The sequence below is a fragment of the Rhinatrema bivittatum genome, chromosome 9 (assembly GCF_901001135.1).
Source record: "Rhinatrema bivittatum chromosome 9, aRhiBiv1.1, whole genome shotgun sequence".
Taxonomy (NCBI): domain Eukaryota; kingdom Metazoa; phylum Chordata; class Amphibia; order Gymnophiona; family Rhinatrematidae; genus Rhinatrema; species Rhinatrema bivittatum.
The window spans coordinates 185,124,521-185,141,157 of NC_042623.1; the positions used below are offsets into that span (position 1 = coordinate 185,124,521).

At 47.2% G+C, this 16,637-nt stretch overlaps 1 protein-coding gene across 3 annotated transcripts in view; it reads left to right on the top strand.

Moving 5' to 3' along the window:
* Positions 1 to 16,637, top strand: part of CHRND (cholinergic receptor nicotinic delta subunit) — a 106,552-nt gene that overhangs the window by 21,946 nt on the left and 67,969 nt on the right. For all 3 annotated transcript variants that reach the window (XM_029615668.1, XM_029615669.1, XM_029615670.1), the window contains one exon: positions 7,874 to 7,918. In XM_029615668.1, coding sequence (XP_029471528.1) covers positions 7,874 to 7,918 — 45 coding nt within the window. The remainder of the gene's footprint in view (positions 1 to 7,873; positions 7,919 to 16,637) is intronic.

Consider the following 16,637-nt stretch of genomic DNA (forward strand, 5'->3'; position numbering starts at 1 on the left):
TCAGTTTCTCTCTGACTCCATCTGCTGGACGGGAGGCATAACCCAGCAGTCTGGACTGATCCTGGTACGTACAGGGAACACAGGACGCTCAATGGTGCACGGTGTATGATGCAGGTCAAGGCACAACACCGACGCAAAACATATTGAGGCATGCGTCGAGGGAAAAGGTGAAAGATAAACCTTCGACGCAGGAGCGTCTTTCATCGATGAATTTGACGCACAAAAAAAACAAGGCGCACAGCATAAAATGAAGAAACATTAGGAAGGAGCCTCAGAGACAATGGCATCTGGACCCTCAAGTAATTTTCACTCCAAAAGAACTCATAGGATCCGACGACTTTGACATCGACATTATGAGGGTCTCGGAGGGTTCTGCTTCCTTTCCCAGAAGCAGTGTGTAAGAACATTTTAGGTAGCTTAGCTAGATCCCCGGAAGAGTTTGTGATGGATCAGAACAGGCTCTAATGATTGATGATTATTGCATATAAGTTGAGTACAGGGATTGTATAAAGGCATGACACTATCACGTTGTTCCAGGGACATCCTGGCAACAGGAGAGCTGGGATGGTCCCAGGGAACATCTGGTGTCTCTGGGGAGATCAAAGGCTAAGACATCTGGTGTCTCTTAACACCTGGAAAGATCAAATGCTAAAGACTAGTACCTATACTAGTGAGCCAATAATGAGTTAAGACATTTGGTGTCTTTTAACAAATGCAGAGATCAAAAGACTAGTACTGAAATACCTTCCTGGATAAAGTGCAAATTGAAACACATAACTTGCAGAGGGATATAAGGCATTGCATTTGCTTATTTTAGTTGGATGATCTGAAAGGAACAAAGAGCAAATCAGCTGGTTCTTTTTAGGGTCCCCAAGCTGGAGTCTTCCAGGTTTCCAAGAACAGTGTTTTATGTAGAGGAAAGATATATATATATAAGGGAAGTGTTCATTTTTTGTCCTTTGATTAATATTCTGTCTGTTTCCTATTTACTTGTATTGATTTAAGTACAGCTTACTGTGATACTGTATTCAATTTTGATATTACTTATCTTTGCGATTTATTATCCATAAATTTACAATTTAGTAAACTAAGTTTTTTGCTTTACCAGATTGTGTGTAGATTGTTCTGTGACATAATATAAAATATGGCCACCCCGCACATTTGGCATCACCACAGGATTATATACATATGTCATTGTAACACAATATTGGGGATGGGATTAGTGATTGATTATTTCTAGAGTGTTAGACATATTCAGAAAGTGACAAAAAGTCACTACTCCCGGTGACCAGGCTTTTGATAGCAGGTCTGGTTGGACTAGTTCCAAACAATTTAATGTTCCAGCACAATTACTAAACCAAATAGACATTGCAGATTTAAGGGACCTTATAACATTAGGACAAAATTCTGATTTGATTTCAGAGATTAACTGTCTTTTTTTCCAGCAAAGGTTGGCAAATGTCAGGGACTGTTTGGAATCAGGTCTTATGCTTTTCTCTGATTGCCGAGGCAATGAAGAACTGCTGTCTGCCCAATTCCTGGAGCAAGGGATGGCTCCAGATCCAGAAATCACAGCCCAGTCTCAGTTTACACTTGTAGCAGACATGCACAATTGTGGAAGGATTCAGAACTGGGTCATGGGGGAACACAGGGACTCCTCTATTGGGGATATTGACAATTCGATTGCTGTAGAAGCAATTACTAGTGTTTAAAGTTTTAGAACTTGAAAGGACACAGGGAGTTAAGGGGTTAACAGCAGAGAGAAAGGGGGGGGATGAGTGGGGGATGCAGGAAAATGTTTCTCATATGCAAATACAAACGGAGGAGAAAATTCATTTAAATGAATTGATTTTTCAGTTTAAAACTCATGAACAGACTGATGGGGAATTAAAGATATTTGCATAAAATGAATTTGATTTAGCAAGAAAGTTTATATTTCCTTTGCAGTGAAGTGAAATCTGTACCTTGTCAAAATCAAAACAGGGAATGTATACCTCTCCTAATGACTAGCATTGAAGTTATACAGAAACTCGTAAGGTTTGATTTCTTTACGCATTGGGTAAATACTTGTGTGAAATGGATCAGCATTGCTTTATGGTTCTGATCTGGAAATAGAAAGTGAGAGCAGCTGTCTGTTTAAACTTTCTGTTTCATTTCTGCATCAGGCAGATGTGCAGTGTAGTCTTTATGTCTGATAGAGAAGATCCCGCTACAAGAAAGGGGAGATGAGATTAAAAGAAAGTTCTTCTGGTCCTGAAGCAACAGACCGGCATGCCTGTCACGTGATTGATGTGTTCATAAGTTTTTATTTTTATCCGTACTACATGTAATGAAATATTATAGATAACTCTTTATTTAGGGAAAGAACCTGTATGGCAGAATGAGTTGAAACATGGTTAGTTTTCTGAGTTTGTTTGTAGCTGTTTATACAGAAATCTGTTATAAGAGATGAGATAAGCTTCTTTCTTATCTTATTGCTTTTCGCTTCAGAAATTATAGAGAGGGATTTCTTCCTATCATAGTTTCTTTTACTTAATTAGAGTTTTTATTTCATATCCGGTATTAATTCATGCATCTGACAATGATGAAAGTGCAAAGGTTTTGCTTTAATGGCAAGCTTCCAGAGAGACCTGTACACACTATGACCGGGTGGAAGGAAAACCATCACGTTCTTTGCAACAGAAAGACCCCTTTAACCTTTCATTTTATGGACTTGAAGTGCTTAGAATTTATGAATGCATTACCTCTTTCTTTGTTTCTTTGTCCCATGGGAAATTAGGGATGTGCATTCATTTTAGACGAAAAAGGAAATATAGACGATATTTCCTATTTTGTCACGGTTCAGGGGGGCCCCGAAAATGATAGGAAAACCCCACGAAATTTTGTGTGGTTTTCTTATTTGGGGGGGGGGGGGAGAGAAAGGGCACACAGAAAAAAACCCCCAAACCCACCCCAACCCTTCAGATTTAAATATTTACAATCCCCCCCCCCCCCCCCAAAAAAAACCAAACTTGCCTAAAGTCCCTGGTGGTCAAGCGGGGATCCCAGGAGCGATGGCCCCCTCTCGGGCCGTCGGCTGCCACTAATGAAAATGGCGCCGATGGCCCTTACCCTTTGCCATTACCATGTGACAGGGGCTATCAGTGCCATTGACTGGCACCTGTCACATGGTAGGAGCAATGGATGGCCCGCGCCATATTTTCACATCTGCAAAAAAAAAAAAAAAAGAAACATTCCCCTCCCAACCCTAAATTAGGTGGTGTAGCCTCACAGGCCATGTCCCAAATTTCGGAAATTCTAAAGACCTTCTTTGCCTCTCTGCCTGCTACCCACCACAGTAGGCTTGGAAGATAATTTGTCGTCACACTCATTTCCCTCTTCCCCCCTCAAAATGTAAATGTAGAGGATGACAATCGCCTGAGTCCAGCAGTTTCAGAACGTGATAAAGAACTCCCGGACACCCCTCCAACTTCTCCAGGTACATCCATGGGAATTCTATCAGACCCCCCTGGAGGAGCCACCGGAAGCTTCCTCACCTCCAGAAGACTTATCATATTCAAAGTTCATTAAAAAGATGGGTTCACTCTTAAAGGTAGAGACAAAAAGTTGCTGGATCCAAGGTCGGAGGTGCATGGCATTCTCAAATTCTTGACATCCCTTTGGAGCCGACTGCATTTCCAGTTCATGTGGTCCTGGAGGGTCCATTGGACAAATCATGGGAATCTCCTTTCTCGGGTCCTCCCATTTCACGGAAGTCTGATTTGAAATATAGAATGTGAAAATCTTCACTCTACGGATTAGTACAGCTACCTCACGCATCAGTAGTGGTCGAATCGGCCATGAAAAAAGCAAAGAAGACATGCCTGCATCCGAATACACCACCAGGGAAAGAGAATAAATAACTAGACAACTTCAGTAAGAAGGTCTTTCAAGCAACAATGCTGAATTCCAGGATTCAGCAACACCAATTTTATATCACCCAATATTTGTATGAATGCCTGCAAGCCTTGAAGCCTAAAGAAGGTTCGAAGATCGAAAAACCAATTACAGAACCAAGCCATAGCTGACATGGAAGAGGGGTTACGCCATCTCCTTCGTACAATATATGAAGCCTCAATACATCAGCTAGAACATCAATAGCTTCAATAGCAGCCTGAAAAATTGCTTGGCTTCGAGCAAGCGCCATCTACAATGATGTACATGATAAGCTGGCTGATCTCCCTTGCAAGGGAGATAATTTGTTCGGGGACAGATTATGAGAGACTGTATCCCAACTGAAGGAGCAAAGCACAGCAGTCTCCTCATGACGGAGCAATCTTCCTTGAGAAGATTCTACCCGAATTATAAAAGGTCTTTCTACCAGAGACGTCAGTATAGACCGTTTAACCCCTGCAGAGTACCTCCCTACCAAACTCAGAGGCAGCAACCTCAACAAACCCAAGCAAGGGGACGTGCAAGAGCTCAACACCCACAAAAGCAACAGCAAGGCAACAACCAGAAACCTCAACAGAATTTTTGAAAATGGCTCGGCCACAGCCTTTGCGGGAATAGGCAGCAGAATATCCTTTTACCAGACCTGGACCTCCATTACATCGGACTGTTGTTTTCTCAGTGTGGTATAGGATGGTTACAAACCGAACTTCCATTTAACTCTTCAATTGCCCCATTTCATACTATCCTCTCGAAATCGAGGGGGCAATGTTCTTCTCCATCAGGAGGTTGTCACTACTCAAAGAGCATGCAATCCAGGTGTTACCTCGACAATAATACAATCAAGGATTCTATTTCCTGTACTTCCTCATCCCAAAGAAAGGAGGAAGTCTCCGGCCCATCTTGGACCTATGGGCCCTCAACAAATTCATTCGGAAGGAGAAATTCTTGATATCTCTCAAAACCAATGACTGGAGTGCTCTTTAGATCTCATGGATGCACATGATCATATCACCATGCATCTGTTTTTTGTGGCATATTTGCTTTCAGGTGAACGCAAAGCATTACCAATACAAAGTGCTTCCGCCTGGCCTACTGTCAGCATTCTGAGTGTTCACAAAATGCCTAGCTATCACTGTGGCCCACCCACACAGAAAGGGGATCAAGATTTTTGCCTATCTGGACAATTGGCTTCTAGTTTTTTCAAAATGCTTAGCTCTCACCTAAAGAAGACAATAACCTGCCTAGAGAATCTAGAATTCATAATAAACTACGAGAAGTCCAACCAACACCCAACCTAAGTCCTTCAGTTCATCGGAGCGGTAATAAACACCAAGCTCTGCAAGGCTTTCCTTCCAGCGGAAAGAATCCAGATATTTTGCGAGCTAGCTCACACCTTGAAGAACCAGTTGCATTCCCCAGCTCATCAAATACTCACTCTTCTGGGTCATATGGCAGTGGCTATATATGTTGTACTACACACCCGCCTTCATGTGCAGCACCTACAATAAGGATTCAAGACGCAATGGTCTCAACACAGCCAACTGCTGTTGCTGCAGGCCATCATGACTCAGTCAACGATCTTTGGCATAAACTGGTGGCTATCCCCCCGATTTACTATTTATTTATTTATTTAAACATTTTTATATACCGGCATTAGTTGTGGACATCATGCCGGTTTACAATGAACAGTTAAGCTTAGAAATTTCATTTTAACAGGGAAAGCAAAACTGGGAGAGGGGGTAACAAGAGGTAGCTGAGAAGAGAAAGGATAACATAACATGGTTCCTCAATATGAGGAGAAGAGTATACGCAAAGTGGTCTACTTTGGAAACGGTGTGATAGCCTTCTATTCTGGGTAGGCTTGCTTGAACAACCATGTTTTCAATTTCTTTTTGAAGTTGTTCATACAAGGTTCGAGGCACAGGTCAGGTGGTAGGGTGTTCCAATGAGTGGGACCTGCGATCGAGAGTGCACGGTCGCGTGTAGAGGAGAGATGGGCTGTTTTCTGGGATGGTACAACTAGGGTGCCTTTTTTGGCCGTTCTAGTGGTCGACTGGACTGAGGAGTTGTGAAAGGTAAATCTAACCAGTTGGAGTTGTGGGTATGAATTGCTTTATGCATAATGGTGAGGGTTTTGTAGATAATACGGGAGGCTATGGGGAGCCAGTGTAGATCTCTAAGGATGGGAGTGATGTGATCATATTTACGGGAGTTTGCAATGAGTCTCGCTGTAGCATGTTGTAACATTTGTAGAGGTTTAATGGTAGAGTACGGGAGTCCTAGGAGTAGAGCATTACAGTTGTCTAATTTGGATGAGATGGTGGCCTGGATAACTGTACGGAAATAGGAGCTGTACTAGAAATAGGAGCACCATTTTGAACCCTGTTGCTTCAGATTGCTATGACAACAGATGATCCAAAAGGAGATGGGGAGCACACATGCTACACCTAAAGACACTTGGAATCTGGTCTCCACAGGAGAGAACCCTCCAGGTGCTATAAGGCTTCATGCCCCGGTTTCCAAACTGGCGATTCCTTGGGATATCAGTCTGGTGTTAGACTCATGCATCTGCCATTGAAGCCAATGCATTCTGCCTCCATGAAATACCTGACACAGAAGATATCATTCCTAGTGGCCATCACTTCAGCAAAACAAGTGAGTGAGCTTCAGGCATTAGTCTACTATTCTCCTTACTTGCAATTCTACCATGAAAAATTCAACTTACTGACCCATCCGTCCTTTCTCCCCAAGGTGGTCTCAGCCTTTCACCTGAATCAAACAATTACCTTACCAACTTTCTTTCCAGAACTACATTCAATGGACAGGGAAAAGATCCTTCACACTCTAGACTGCAAAAGAGCCCTGGCTTATTACATATAAAGGACTGAATCTCCTAAATGTCAATCTCAATTCTTTGTCTCTTTCAACCCAAACATGCCAGGATTACTGGTCGCCAAAAGAACATTAGCGAACTGGTTATCCCAATGTATTCAGTTCTGCTACTCAACTCATCAAGATAGTCTTCCAGATAGAGTAAAAGTGCACCAACTCGGAGCCACAGCAGCCTCTATAGCTCACCTTCACAACATACCAATTCTGGACATATGTAAAGCAGCTACTTGTTCGTCTCTTCATTCCTTAACATTCCATTATTGCCTCCAGCAACAGACAAGAGTCAATACTGCCCTATGCTACTGGCACAATGAGATGGTTTTCGCACATGGGGGCCTCTTGGTCCATGCCAGAGACAGAATGTCACCTCCACAAATATATAGTTAAACAGTGTCCTCAAGGGATCCTTAGTTGGGGACTCCCAGATAGCATGGCTAATTCAACCTGCTTATCAATGGGGAAAAAAGCAAGTTTGCTTACCATAAATGGTGTTTTCTGTAGATAGCAGGATGAATTAGCTATGTGATCCCACTCTCCTTCCTGGACAGCCTCTTATTCCTTCTGTCTTTGACTGTTTTTCTCTATTTGCTGCTCATCCATACTTAATCAACTGGGCAAATCATGCAGTTGCGCGGGAACTGCTGCACAGGCGCGCAAAGCAAAGCTCTGAATCTATGGAGAGAGTTTTCCCGACTCAAGCTGTCCAGAGGGAAGTCCCAGACAGCATGGCTAATTCATCCTACTATCTACGGAAAAGATCATTTACGGTAAGCAAACTTGTTTTTTTCCATGCAATATTCTCTGACATAAGGGATCACTGTACTGTCTTCCACACACTGATTTTTTTCCCTGTTAAAACAAATACAAACACATTCCTGTAAAAGCAGGTTTTTCTTGACCTCTAGGAATATGTGAACTTCCCAAGTTTCATTGTACAAGAAGATGTCAAATGGCTCTATGAATAGTTTTCAAAAGCTGAAAAAATACATTAATGGCTCACATGCTAACTGTACATGTTTAAACCTTTGGCAATATTGTGTCATTACAGAAAGAGACTGATGAAACTCTGACTACGAACCTTTGGATTGAGCATGTAAGTTTCATGTGGCTTCCTGCTTTTCACCTTATTCTGTTTAGCCTGCACAGTATCTTGAAGTAACAGGTGGGGACTCTTTCTTGCTCTGTTTTATAGAGTCGGGTCCTTTTTTTTTTTTTTTTTTTTTTACATGTCATTGCTGGCTCCAGGTGAATATTGGGAAAACAGATTCAATTTTCAGAATCACTATGTGGGGCACTCAAGGGTGGAGGATATGTTAAGGGGGTTCTCCTAGGACAAGCAGGATGGTAGTCCTCTCACATGGGTGACATCATCGGCTGGAGCCCGGCCCAGAAAATTTATGTCAAAGTTTCTGAAACTTTGTCTAGGCACACTGAGCATGCTAAGCATGCCCTATACCACATGTCCATATGAGGTCCCTTTTCAGTCTCTTTTTTTTCCACTGAGGTTTCGCCTTGCGGTGAAGTGAGTTCATGGCTTTTCTTTTGAAATTGCCTAGGAAAAATTTTCCACCGATCATTTTCAGTTTTTCGCGCGTTTTCTTCGATGCGGGTCCCTCTTTGGTTCCTCTTTTTTGGCAGTTCGATAAGTTTAATTTTGCTTCCGTTCCCTCCGTGGCGGCGATGTCTCTGTGCCCACTGGTGTCAGTTGCCCACCTATCACGCCTCTCATTTTTTCCACTTTTTGTTTGTATCACCATGGCCTCGTCCTGTTTTTGTCAATGCCCCCAAGAACTATGTCCATCATGGACCCACACAATATGTATATCCTCTGCCTGGTGGCATCACATGATGTCCGGGGTTGCCACTTATGTGACCAGATGACCTCCTAAGAGATGTCGCGCTCAACTCGATAAGATGGAGAAGCTCTTCGGGTCGAGAGAGTCTGAAGCTTTGGCACCAATGGACACTGAGCCATAAACAGTGGCGGGGCTGTCAGTCTCGTCGAAGCCGCCAGCAGACAGGGGTGCCAGGGACCAGCCCCTCTTGGTCTCTTCCAGGTCGAGGATATAGGGTTCATCATCATTGAGCTTGGCACCGGGAAAAGACCGGGCTGAGCATCAAGTGAAGTCGAGGAAGCATCGGTACCGGTCACCTTCAATGAACAGTGCTGGGCTTGGGACAGTGCCGGCGCATGCTGTGATGCCCCCCAGTGACCCCGTGGCGAGGAGTGCCCATCCTCCATTGATGCCGGGGTCCGTGATGGTCTCTACCAGTCATAGTGTCAGTTGCCAATCCACTTCAGGGATCTGAGGAAGATCTGGCCACCCCTCTTGCCTCCCAGTCCATCTTAGCATCGGCAACTTTTGAGGAGGAGTTGGAGCACAGCTGGTGGGCCCTGTGGGGCATTGAGCCAACAGCACTGACGGTGCCTATGCCCGCACTCTCCCTGCTGGAAATGCTGCTGGAATGGCTCCATGTTCTCATTGGTATGTTACCGACCCAGCTGGCATTGGTTCCTGGGAAGCCATCGATACCCAGCAGGGCACTGATGCTTTCCCTGACTGATATGGTGCTCGTTTCCGGTTCCTTCGAGGAGGAAGCTTCATTGAGGCCAGCAGGAACACTGAGGCCTGCAGCCCCCATCCAGTTTTGCCCTGACCAGCATCGGTGCCCAGGCCTCTGGACAAAGGCTGAGCACCTAGGGCCCATCCCCTTTGGATTACAGTGAGGATGAGGCCCCATATGACCCCTGGGAGTATGACTCTGCAGAATCCTCCTCATAGGGTCTCCCCTCAGAACAGTCTCCTCCAGAGGAATGAAGGAAGTCTCCATCGGAGAACCTGACCTTCAGAGTTTTTGTGAGGGCGATGGCAGAGGCCATCCCATTTCGGTTGATGACTGAGGAGGATGCCAGGAACAAGATACTAGAAATTCTACAGTTCGTGAAAGCTCCTAAAGAGACCGTGGCGGTCCCGGTGCATGAGATCTTTAAGGAGTTGTGCTGAGGATTTGAGAGCACCCCCTCACCAGTACCTCCTGTAAATAGGCTACCGGATTTGAAAAGAATCAGCTGGCATACCAATTGGTGGTGGTCGAATCCATTCTCAAGAGGGCCAAGTGCTCTCAAACCCAGGCCTCGGCGCCCCTGAGGAAGGATCACAGAGCGATGGACACTCTTGGAAGGAAAGTATTTCAGGGGGGCCATACTCATTACCTGCATTGCCTCCTACCAGTTTTACATGATCCAATTCTCATGCAACCTCTGGAAACGGGTGCAGGAGGTGGCTGAGCAGCTGCCTCAACAGCAGCAAGACATCTTCTTATCACTGTTGTGTCAGGGCCTGGAGTGTGGAAAGCACGAGGTTCGTTCAACCTATGATGTTTTCGAGATGGCAGTGAGAGTATCTGCAGCAGGAATTGATGCCTGCAGAATGGCATGGCTGCAGACTTCGAATCTCTGACCAGTTGTACAGGAAAGACATGTACAGGAGAGAATCTCTTCAGCGAGAAGGTGAAGGATATGGTGGCCCAGTTGTGGGATCACCATGAGACCTTCCAGCATCTCTCTGCCAGCACTTCAGATCCGCCCTTCTTACCCAGGTGGTCTGTGAGGCAGGGTCAGAGGAGGTCTTTCTACTGCCAGAGGAAGTACTGTCTCCCTCCCATTTGCAGAGGGTGAGCTCTCGAGGCAGTCTCAGGCAGCAACGAGCTCCCAAGCCCCAGCTGGTGCCCCAACCAAATCCCGGGACAGGGTTTTGACTGGATCGTAGGGAGCATAAGCCAGCTGCCCGTAACAGAGACGCTTGACCCCCCCCCCCCCCGATCGGGGGCAGGCTATGGTTCTTCGCAAATTGATGGCCCAATATAACCTCAGACCAGTGGGTTCTGTCCATCGTCTGCCAAGGGTACCAATTGAACCTATTGGGTGTCCTGCCAAATTCTTCTCCATGCCCATTTTGGGGGCCGATAATGCATCAGGAGGTACTCTTAAGGGAGCTCTCCACCCTCTTAATGGCCAGAGGGGATGAATCTGTCCCACCAAGGCAAAGAGGGCAGGGATTCTACTCCTGATACTTCCTGATTCCAAATAGAACAGGGGGACTCCACCCCATCCTAGGCCTGAGGGCCTTGAACAAGTTTCTAAAAAAAGAAATTCAGGATGGTTTCCCTGGGATCCTGATTTCCCCTCCTGCAAAAAGGGGACTTGCTATGCTCCCTCGATTTTTAAAGGACACGAATACTCACACCGAGATCTTCTCAGGTCACAAGAACTATCTCAGATTTGTAGTGGGAAAACAGCACTTCCAGTACAGAGTGTTGCCATTTGGACTAGCGTCAGCCCTGCGTGTCTTTACAAACTGCCTGGCCATGGTGGGAACACACCTCTGCAGGCTGGGAGTGAATGGTTTTCCTTACTTGGATGACTGGCTAGTTAAGAGCACCTCTCAGACAGGGGCAGATTGGTGCATGCGCTTGACCATTTGGGTGTTGGAGTCACTAGGATTTGTAATCAGCTACCGCAACCGTCCACGTTATTCCCTTGGCACATTTGCACATGTGCAGAGCCCAATGGACCCTGAGGTCACAATGGCATCAGGCCCCCCAGAACCTCCAAGCACACATCCGAATCACTCCGTCTCTCCGGGACTCCTTGTCCTGGTGGCGGGTTCTCTCGAATTTGGAACGGGGAATATCTTTCCAAACTCCCCCTACCCAAATTGTCCTTACCCCGGTTGCGTCCACCCTGGGGTGGGGTGCTTATGTAGAGGGGATTTGCACCAAGGGCCTATGGTCAAATCAACTTGCTGGAGCTTTGGGTGATGAGGTATGGTCTGTGTTTTCAGAGATCGTCTGTCCAACAAAATTGTCTTGAACCAGACAGACAACCAAGGAGCGATGTGGTATGTCAACAAGCAGGGAGGCACAGGATCGTACCTCCTGTGTCAGAAAGCGTCCAGATCTGGTCCTGGGCCCTGTCCCATTGGATGGCACTCGGGGCCATGTATCTGGCCGGAAAAGAGAACGTGATAACAGACAGACAAACTGTCAAGCCTTCAGACCCCATGAGTGGTTGCTGGACCAGGGGGTGGCGAATCAAATCTTCTGCCTTTGGGGAAACCCAATGTGGACTTGTTCACATCCCCCTGCATCAGGAAGGTGACTCACTTGTGCTCCCTGTACAGGTCAGATGGCGAGCCACCCTCGGATGCCTTTGCTCGCCATTGGGGAAAGGGTCTACTGTATGCGTAACCGCCAATTCCTCTAGTGATCAAGACTCTCATGAAGCTTCGAGAGGACCAAGGAACTATGATTCTCATAGCCCCTCATTGACCGAAACAGATCTGGTTTCCACTCCTTCGGGAATTGTCTGTCCAGAGACTGATCAGGCTGGGGACTTCCCCAGATTTCATCACGCAAGATCAGGGCAGGCTGCGACATCCCAACCTCCAGGCCCTGGACATTGAGAAGCTGATTCTGCAGCCACTTGATCTTTCAGAAGATGTTTTGGGTCCTGGTGGCTTCTAGAAAGCCTTCCACTAGAAAGTCCTACAGACAGAAGTGGAGGAGGTTTTCGGTGTGGTGTGAACAGAAGGCCCCAGATCCGTTCTCCTGCCCCCCCCCCCCCCTCCCCACACACACACAAAAACTGCTTGATTACCTTCTGCATCTATCAGAAGCTGGCTTGAAAACCAACTCCATTAGTGTTCATCTAAGTGCAATTGGTGCATACCACTAAGATGTAGATGGTATACCTATCTCTGTACAGCCTATAGTTGTGCTTTTTATGTGGGGCCTGCTTCAGTTGAAACCTCCCCTAATGCCTCCCGCTGTGTCTTGGGACCTCAGCATGGTGCTAGTTCAGCCGTTGAAAGCTCCTTTTGAGCCGCTGCACTCTTGTGACCTGAAGTACTTGATCTGGAAGGTCATATGTTTGGTGGCAGTCACTTCAGCACGCAGGGTCAGAGAGCTCCAGGCAATAGTGACTCATTGAGCTTATACATATTTTATCATGATAGGGTGGTCTTGCGCATCCTAAGTTCCTGCCTTGGATGGTAACTGATTTCCATCTTAATAAGTCAATCATCCCACCAACATTCTTTTCCAGGCCCTATTCACACCAAGGCGAACGAGCACTGCACAGTTTGGATTGCAAGAGAGCCTTAGCCTTCTATCTGGAGCAGACAGAATCCCACAGACAGTCCACCCAACTTTCTTTTGACTGGAATAGGTTGGGAGTTGCCGTTGCCAAGCAGACACCATCCAATTGGCCAGCAGATTGCATCGCCTTCTGTTATGCCCAGGCGGGACTGCATCTTGGGGGGTCGTGTCAAGGCTCATTCTGTCAGAACCATGACAACAATGGTGGCCAACTTGCGAGCAGCTCCCATAGAGGAGATCTGCAAGGCTGCAACGTGGAGTTCTCTCCACACATTCGCATCTCACTACTGTCTGGATAGGGATGGCTGACGTAATAGTAGGTTCAGCCAGTCTGTCCTTCGGAATCTCTTTGAGGTGTTGAACCCAACTATCCCTGCCTAGAGCCCATTGTTTGGGTTCAGGCTGTCTCCCACTCTGTTACCAACAGCACTGTGGTTGTTGTGCCCATTGGCAGCTGGTTGGTGCGTGTTGGTCCCCCTTTGTGTTGGGGAACAGCCTGTAGCTAGGGATTCACCCATGTGTGAGGACTACCATCCTGTTTGCCCTAGGAGAAAGCAGAGTTGCTTACCTTTAACAGGTGTTCTCCTAGGACAGTAGGATGTTAGTCCTCACAAAACCTGCCCGCCACCTCATAATTCTATGTTACTGAAGAGGGATCTCGCGTGGACGCGTGGTATAGGGCATGCTCAGTGTGCCTAGTCAAAGTTCCAGAAACTTTGACATAAGTTTTCCGTGCCGGGCTGCATCCGATGATGTCACCCATGTGTGAGGATTAACATCCTGCTGTCCTAGGTGAACACCTGTTACAGGTAAGCAACTCTGCTTTATTCCATGCCTTGGGAAAAGTCATGCACATTCCTGGGGTGATCACCTCCAGTCAGTCAGAAGACCTGAGTCCAAAGTGCTAGCATCATATTACAATATAAATTACAATACAGATGATTAAACTTTCAGTCGTATTTTGACAAAGCTTGGCTTATCACATGATGCTCAGATGCCTTCCATAACTAATGGGATAAATGGTCAAAAGGTCTGCACTCAAAATTTAAGAATGAGGAAAAATCCCAGGTTAACTGGAAGCAACAATCCTCTGATGAAAGAAATGAGCAAAAAATATTAGTGTCTGTCATTCTTATTTTACTCCTCTATCCAAGACCAGCATCAGGGCATTCATAAAATAAGACAAATTGGTATGTGTATTTTTCGCAAGTTGAGTTCCCTGTACATCTGTACATACCCAGATCAGTCCAGACTCCTGGGTTTTGCTTCCCTTCCAGCAGATGGAGACAGAGAAAGTTTTACTGACACTGCTACTTAACCACATGTGCCACCTGCAGTTCCCCAGTATTTCTCTGTCTCCAGCAGATGGTAGATGGGTGCAAACTTGCAGTTCTGCAACTGAGCTGATTTTTTTCCTTTTGAGCCTTCCACCCGGGGATTTTTTTTTTTTTTAATCCTAAGGGGGTTCTTCCCTGTCCGGTTGAGACAGATGGGCCAGGGGTTGGTGACCCTTGTGTGTGCCCGACCCATGTGCTCATGGGGTGTAAATCTCAAGGTCTAGATCCCGCCCCTTCACAAGGCCACTTAGGCGACTGCAGGCTCCTCCAGGTACACTTTTTTTTTTTTGTCTGGGACAGCCTATGCTTTTTTGTAGGATTCTGTCTCAGTTGGGGTAGCTTTCTGTAAAGTTTAAAAAAAAAAAAAAAAAGTGAAGCAGTGTTAAGCTCCCTGCTCAGCTTTTAAAGCGGTAGGTTTATTTTCTCTGCGATTTTTTTTTTTCCTTATCTTTCATGGTTCCTTCCTCCATTTTAAGCAGCAGCTTTATTTTTCTCTTTTAGTCACTGAGCATTCAGTGATGGACCACAGGTCGGACTGCCAAGTGTGTGGCTCCATGCCGTCGCGGCTCAGCATTGTGCCGTGTTTTCTGAGGGTGGGGAGGACCCGTCTGACCGTCTTGTCTACCTCGAAACAGCATTGGGGAATTCCTCCGCTAGCACTCTGCCGTCACATCGGACCGCTGACCGGAGTGCTGACTCCTTCCCGATCAGCGCGGGAACGGTAGCCATCTTGGATTTGCATGGCACAAGTGTTCTGCGAGCGGGACTCTCCCAGTCCCACCTTGAGTAGGGAGCTTTGGTACATCCCAGGAGTCTGGACTGATCCGGATACGTACAAGGAAAGGAAATGTTATGACAGTCGGTCCCAGACGGCTGCGACCGCTCTTACTCACTTCGTGTGCTGCCGCCCTATCTTCCTTGGGGGAACTCGCGGCTGTGGCTAGCCGCTTCCGACGCATATCACCCCATTCCAGGACCCTCCAGGGTGGCAGGGACGCCGCCGACCGCCATGTCTCCTCCGGGCCTTCCTAAAGCGAGCTATATGGCCCTCCTTTAAGGACGCCGGGGTGGGAACCTCAGGGGCGTCTCCTGATGACATCACTGACCCTGGACTCTTAAGCTTCACCGGGACTTGGCTATGAGTTCCTTCCATGCTGAATCCTGATGGATCTCTCTTAGGATGCTGGTTCCTGTATCCTGCACCTCCTGGCGTGAGACACTCTCAGGTACCCGCTCCTCAGGGGTCTCGTTCCTGTCTCTGGCTATCCGCTCCTTGGAGGCCCCTGCACCTTGGACGCTGCCTGCCAGCTTCACCGCTCCTCGGGGTTGCTTCTGTAACTACTCTACTTGTGGAGACTCAGTGTAGGTGTACCCCGCTCTGTGGACCATTGCCTTACTATGCTTCGTGGAGACTCATTGTAGGTGTACCCCACCCTGCGGGCCACTGTCTTACAGCTCTGCTTCGTGGAGACTCATTGTAGGTGTACCCCGCTCTATGGACCATTGCTGTACTACTCTGCCTCGTGGAGACTCGGCATAGGTGTACCCCGCCCTGCGGGCCACTGCCTTATCTCTGTGACTGTGTACCTCAGTGACTGTGCCATGCTTCCCCCCACTCCTCGGGGTAGTGTCTTGCTTTTACCCCAGAGACTGTACCCGCACTCCCCCGCTCCTCGGGGTAGTGTCCACGTGCATTGCCAGAGACCCCTGGGCTTCCCCGCTCCTCGGGTAAGTCTGTCATTCCTCCCGTGCTGACTCTCTCCGTGGCTCCTTCCCCGGGTGTCGCTCCCTCAGCACTCCTCCATACCCTGCCTTGCATTCCCCCGCTCCTCTGGGCCTGCTCTGCACTTCACCACTAGGAGGACCTATTCTAGCATTCGTATCCACACCCCAGTCCCCTGCTCTCTCTGTGCACCCTGGGCTGTGTCACCTGTTGCTACAGACCTCGCCTCCCGACGGTGGGGCCCAGCGGGGCTCCACCCCATGGGCGGTACCACCTCTCACCTTGGGCCAAGGGCCCACTAACTCACGAATCCTAATAGGAAAATTGGTTATCTGTAGAACCACGGATCAGTCCAGAACCCGCCCAGTCTAGTGAGGGGGAGAGTCGTCCGCTCATTCAGTTTTTATAGCAGAGAATATCTTCCAAAACATGAAGGTTGGGACGTTTGTCAAATTTGTCGTCATTTGGCTTGGGTATAGATTAATACTGAGGAACTGCAGGTGGCACATGTGGTTAAGTAGCAGTGTCAGTAAAACTTTCTCTGTCTCCATCTGCTGGAAGGGAGGCAAAACCCAGGAGTCTGGACTGATCCA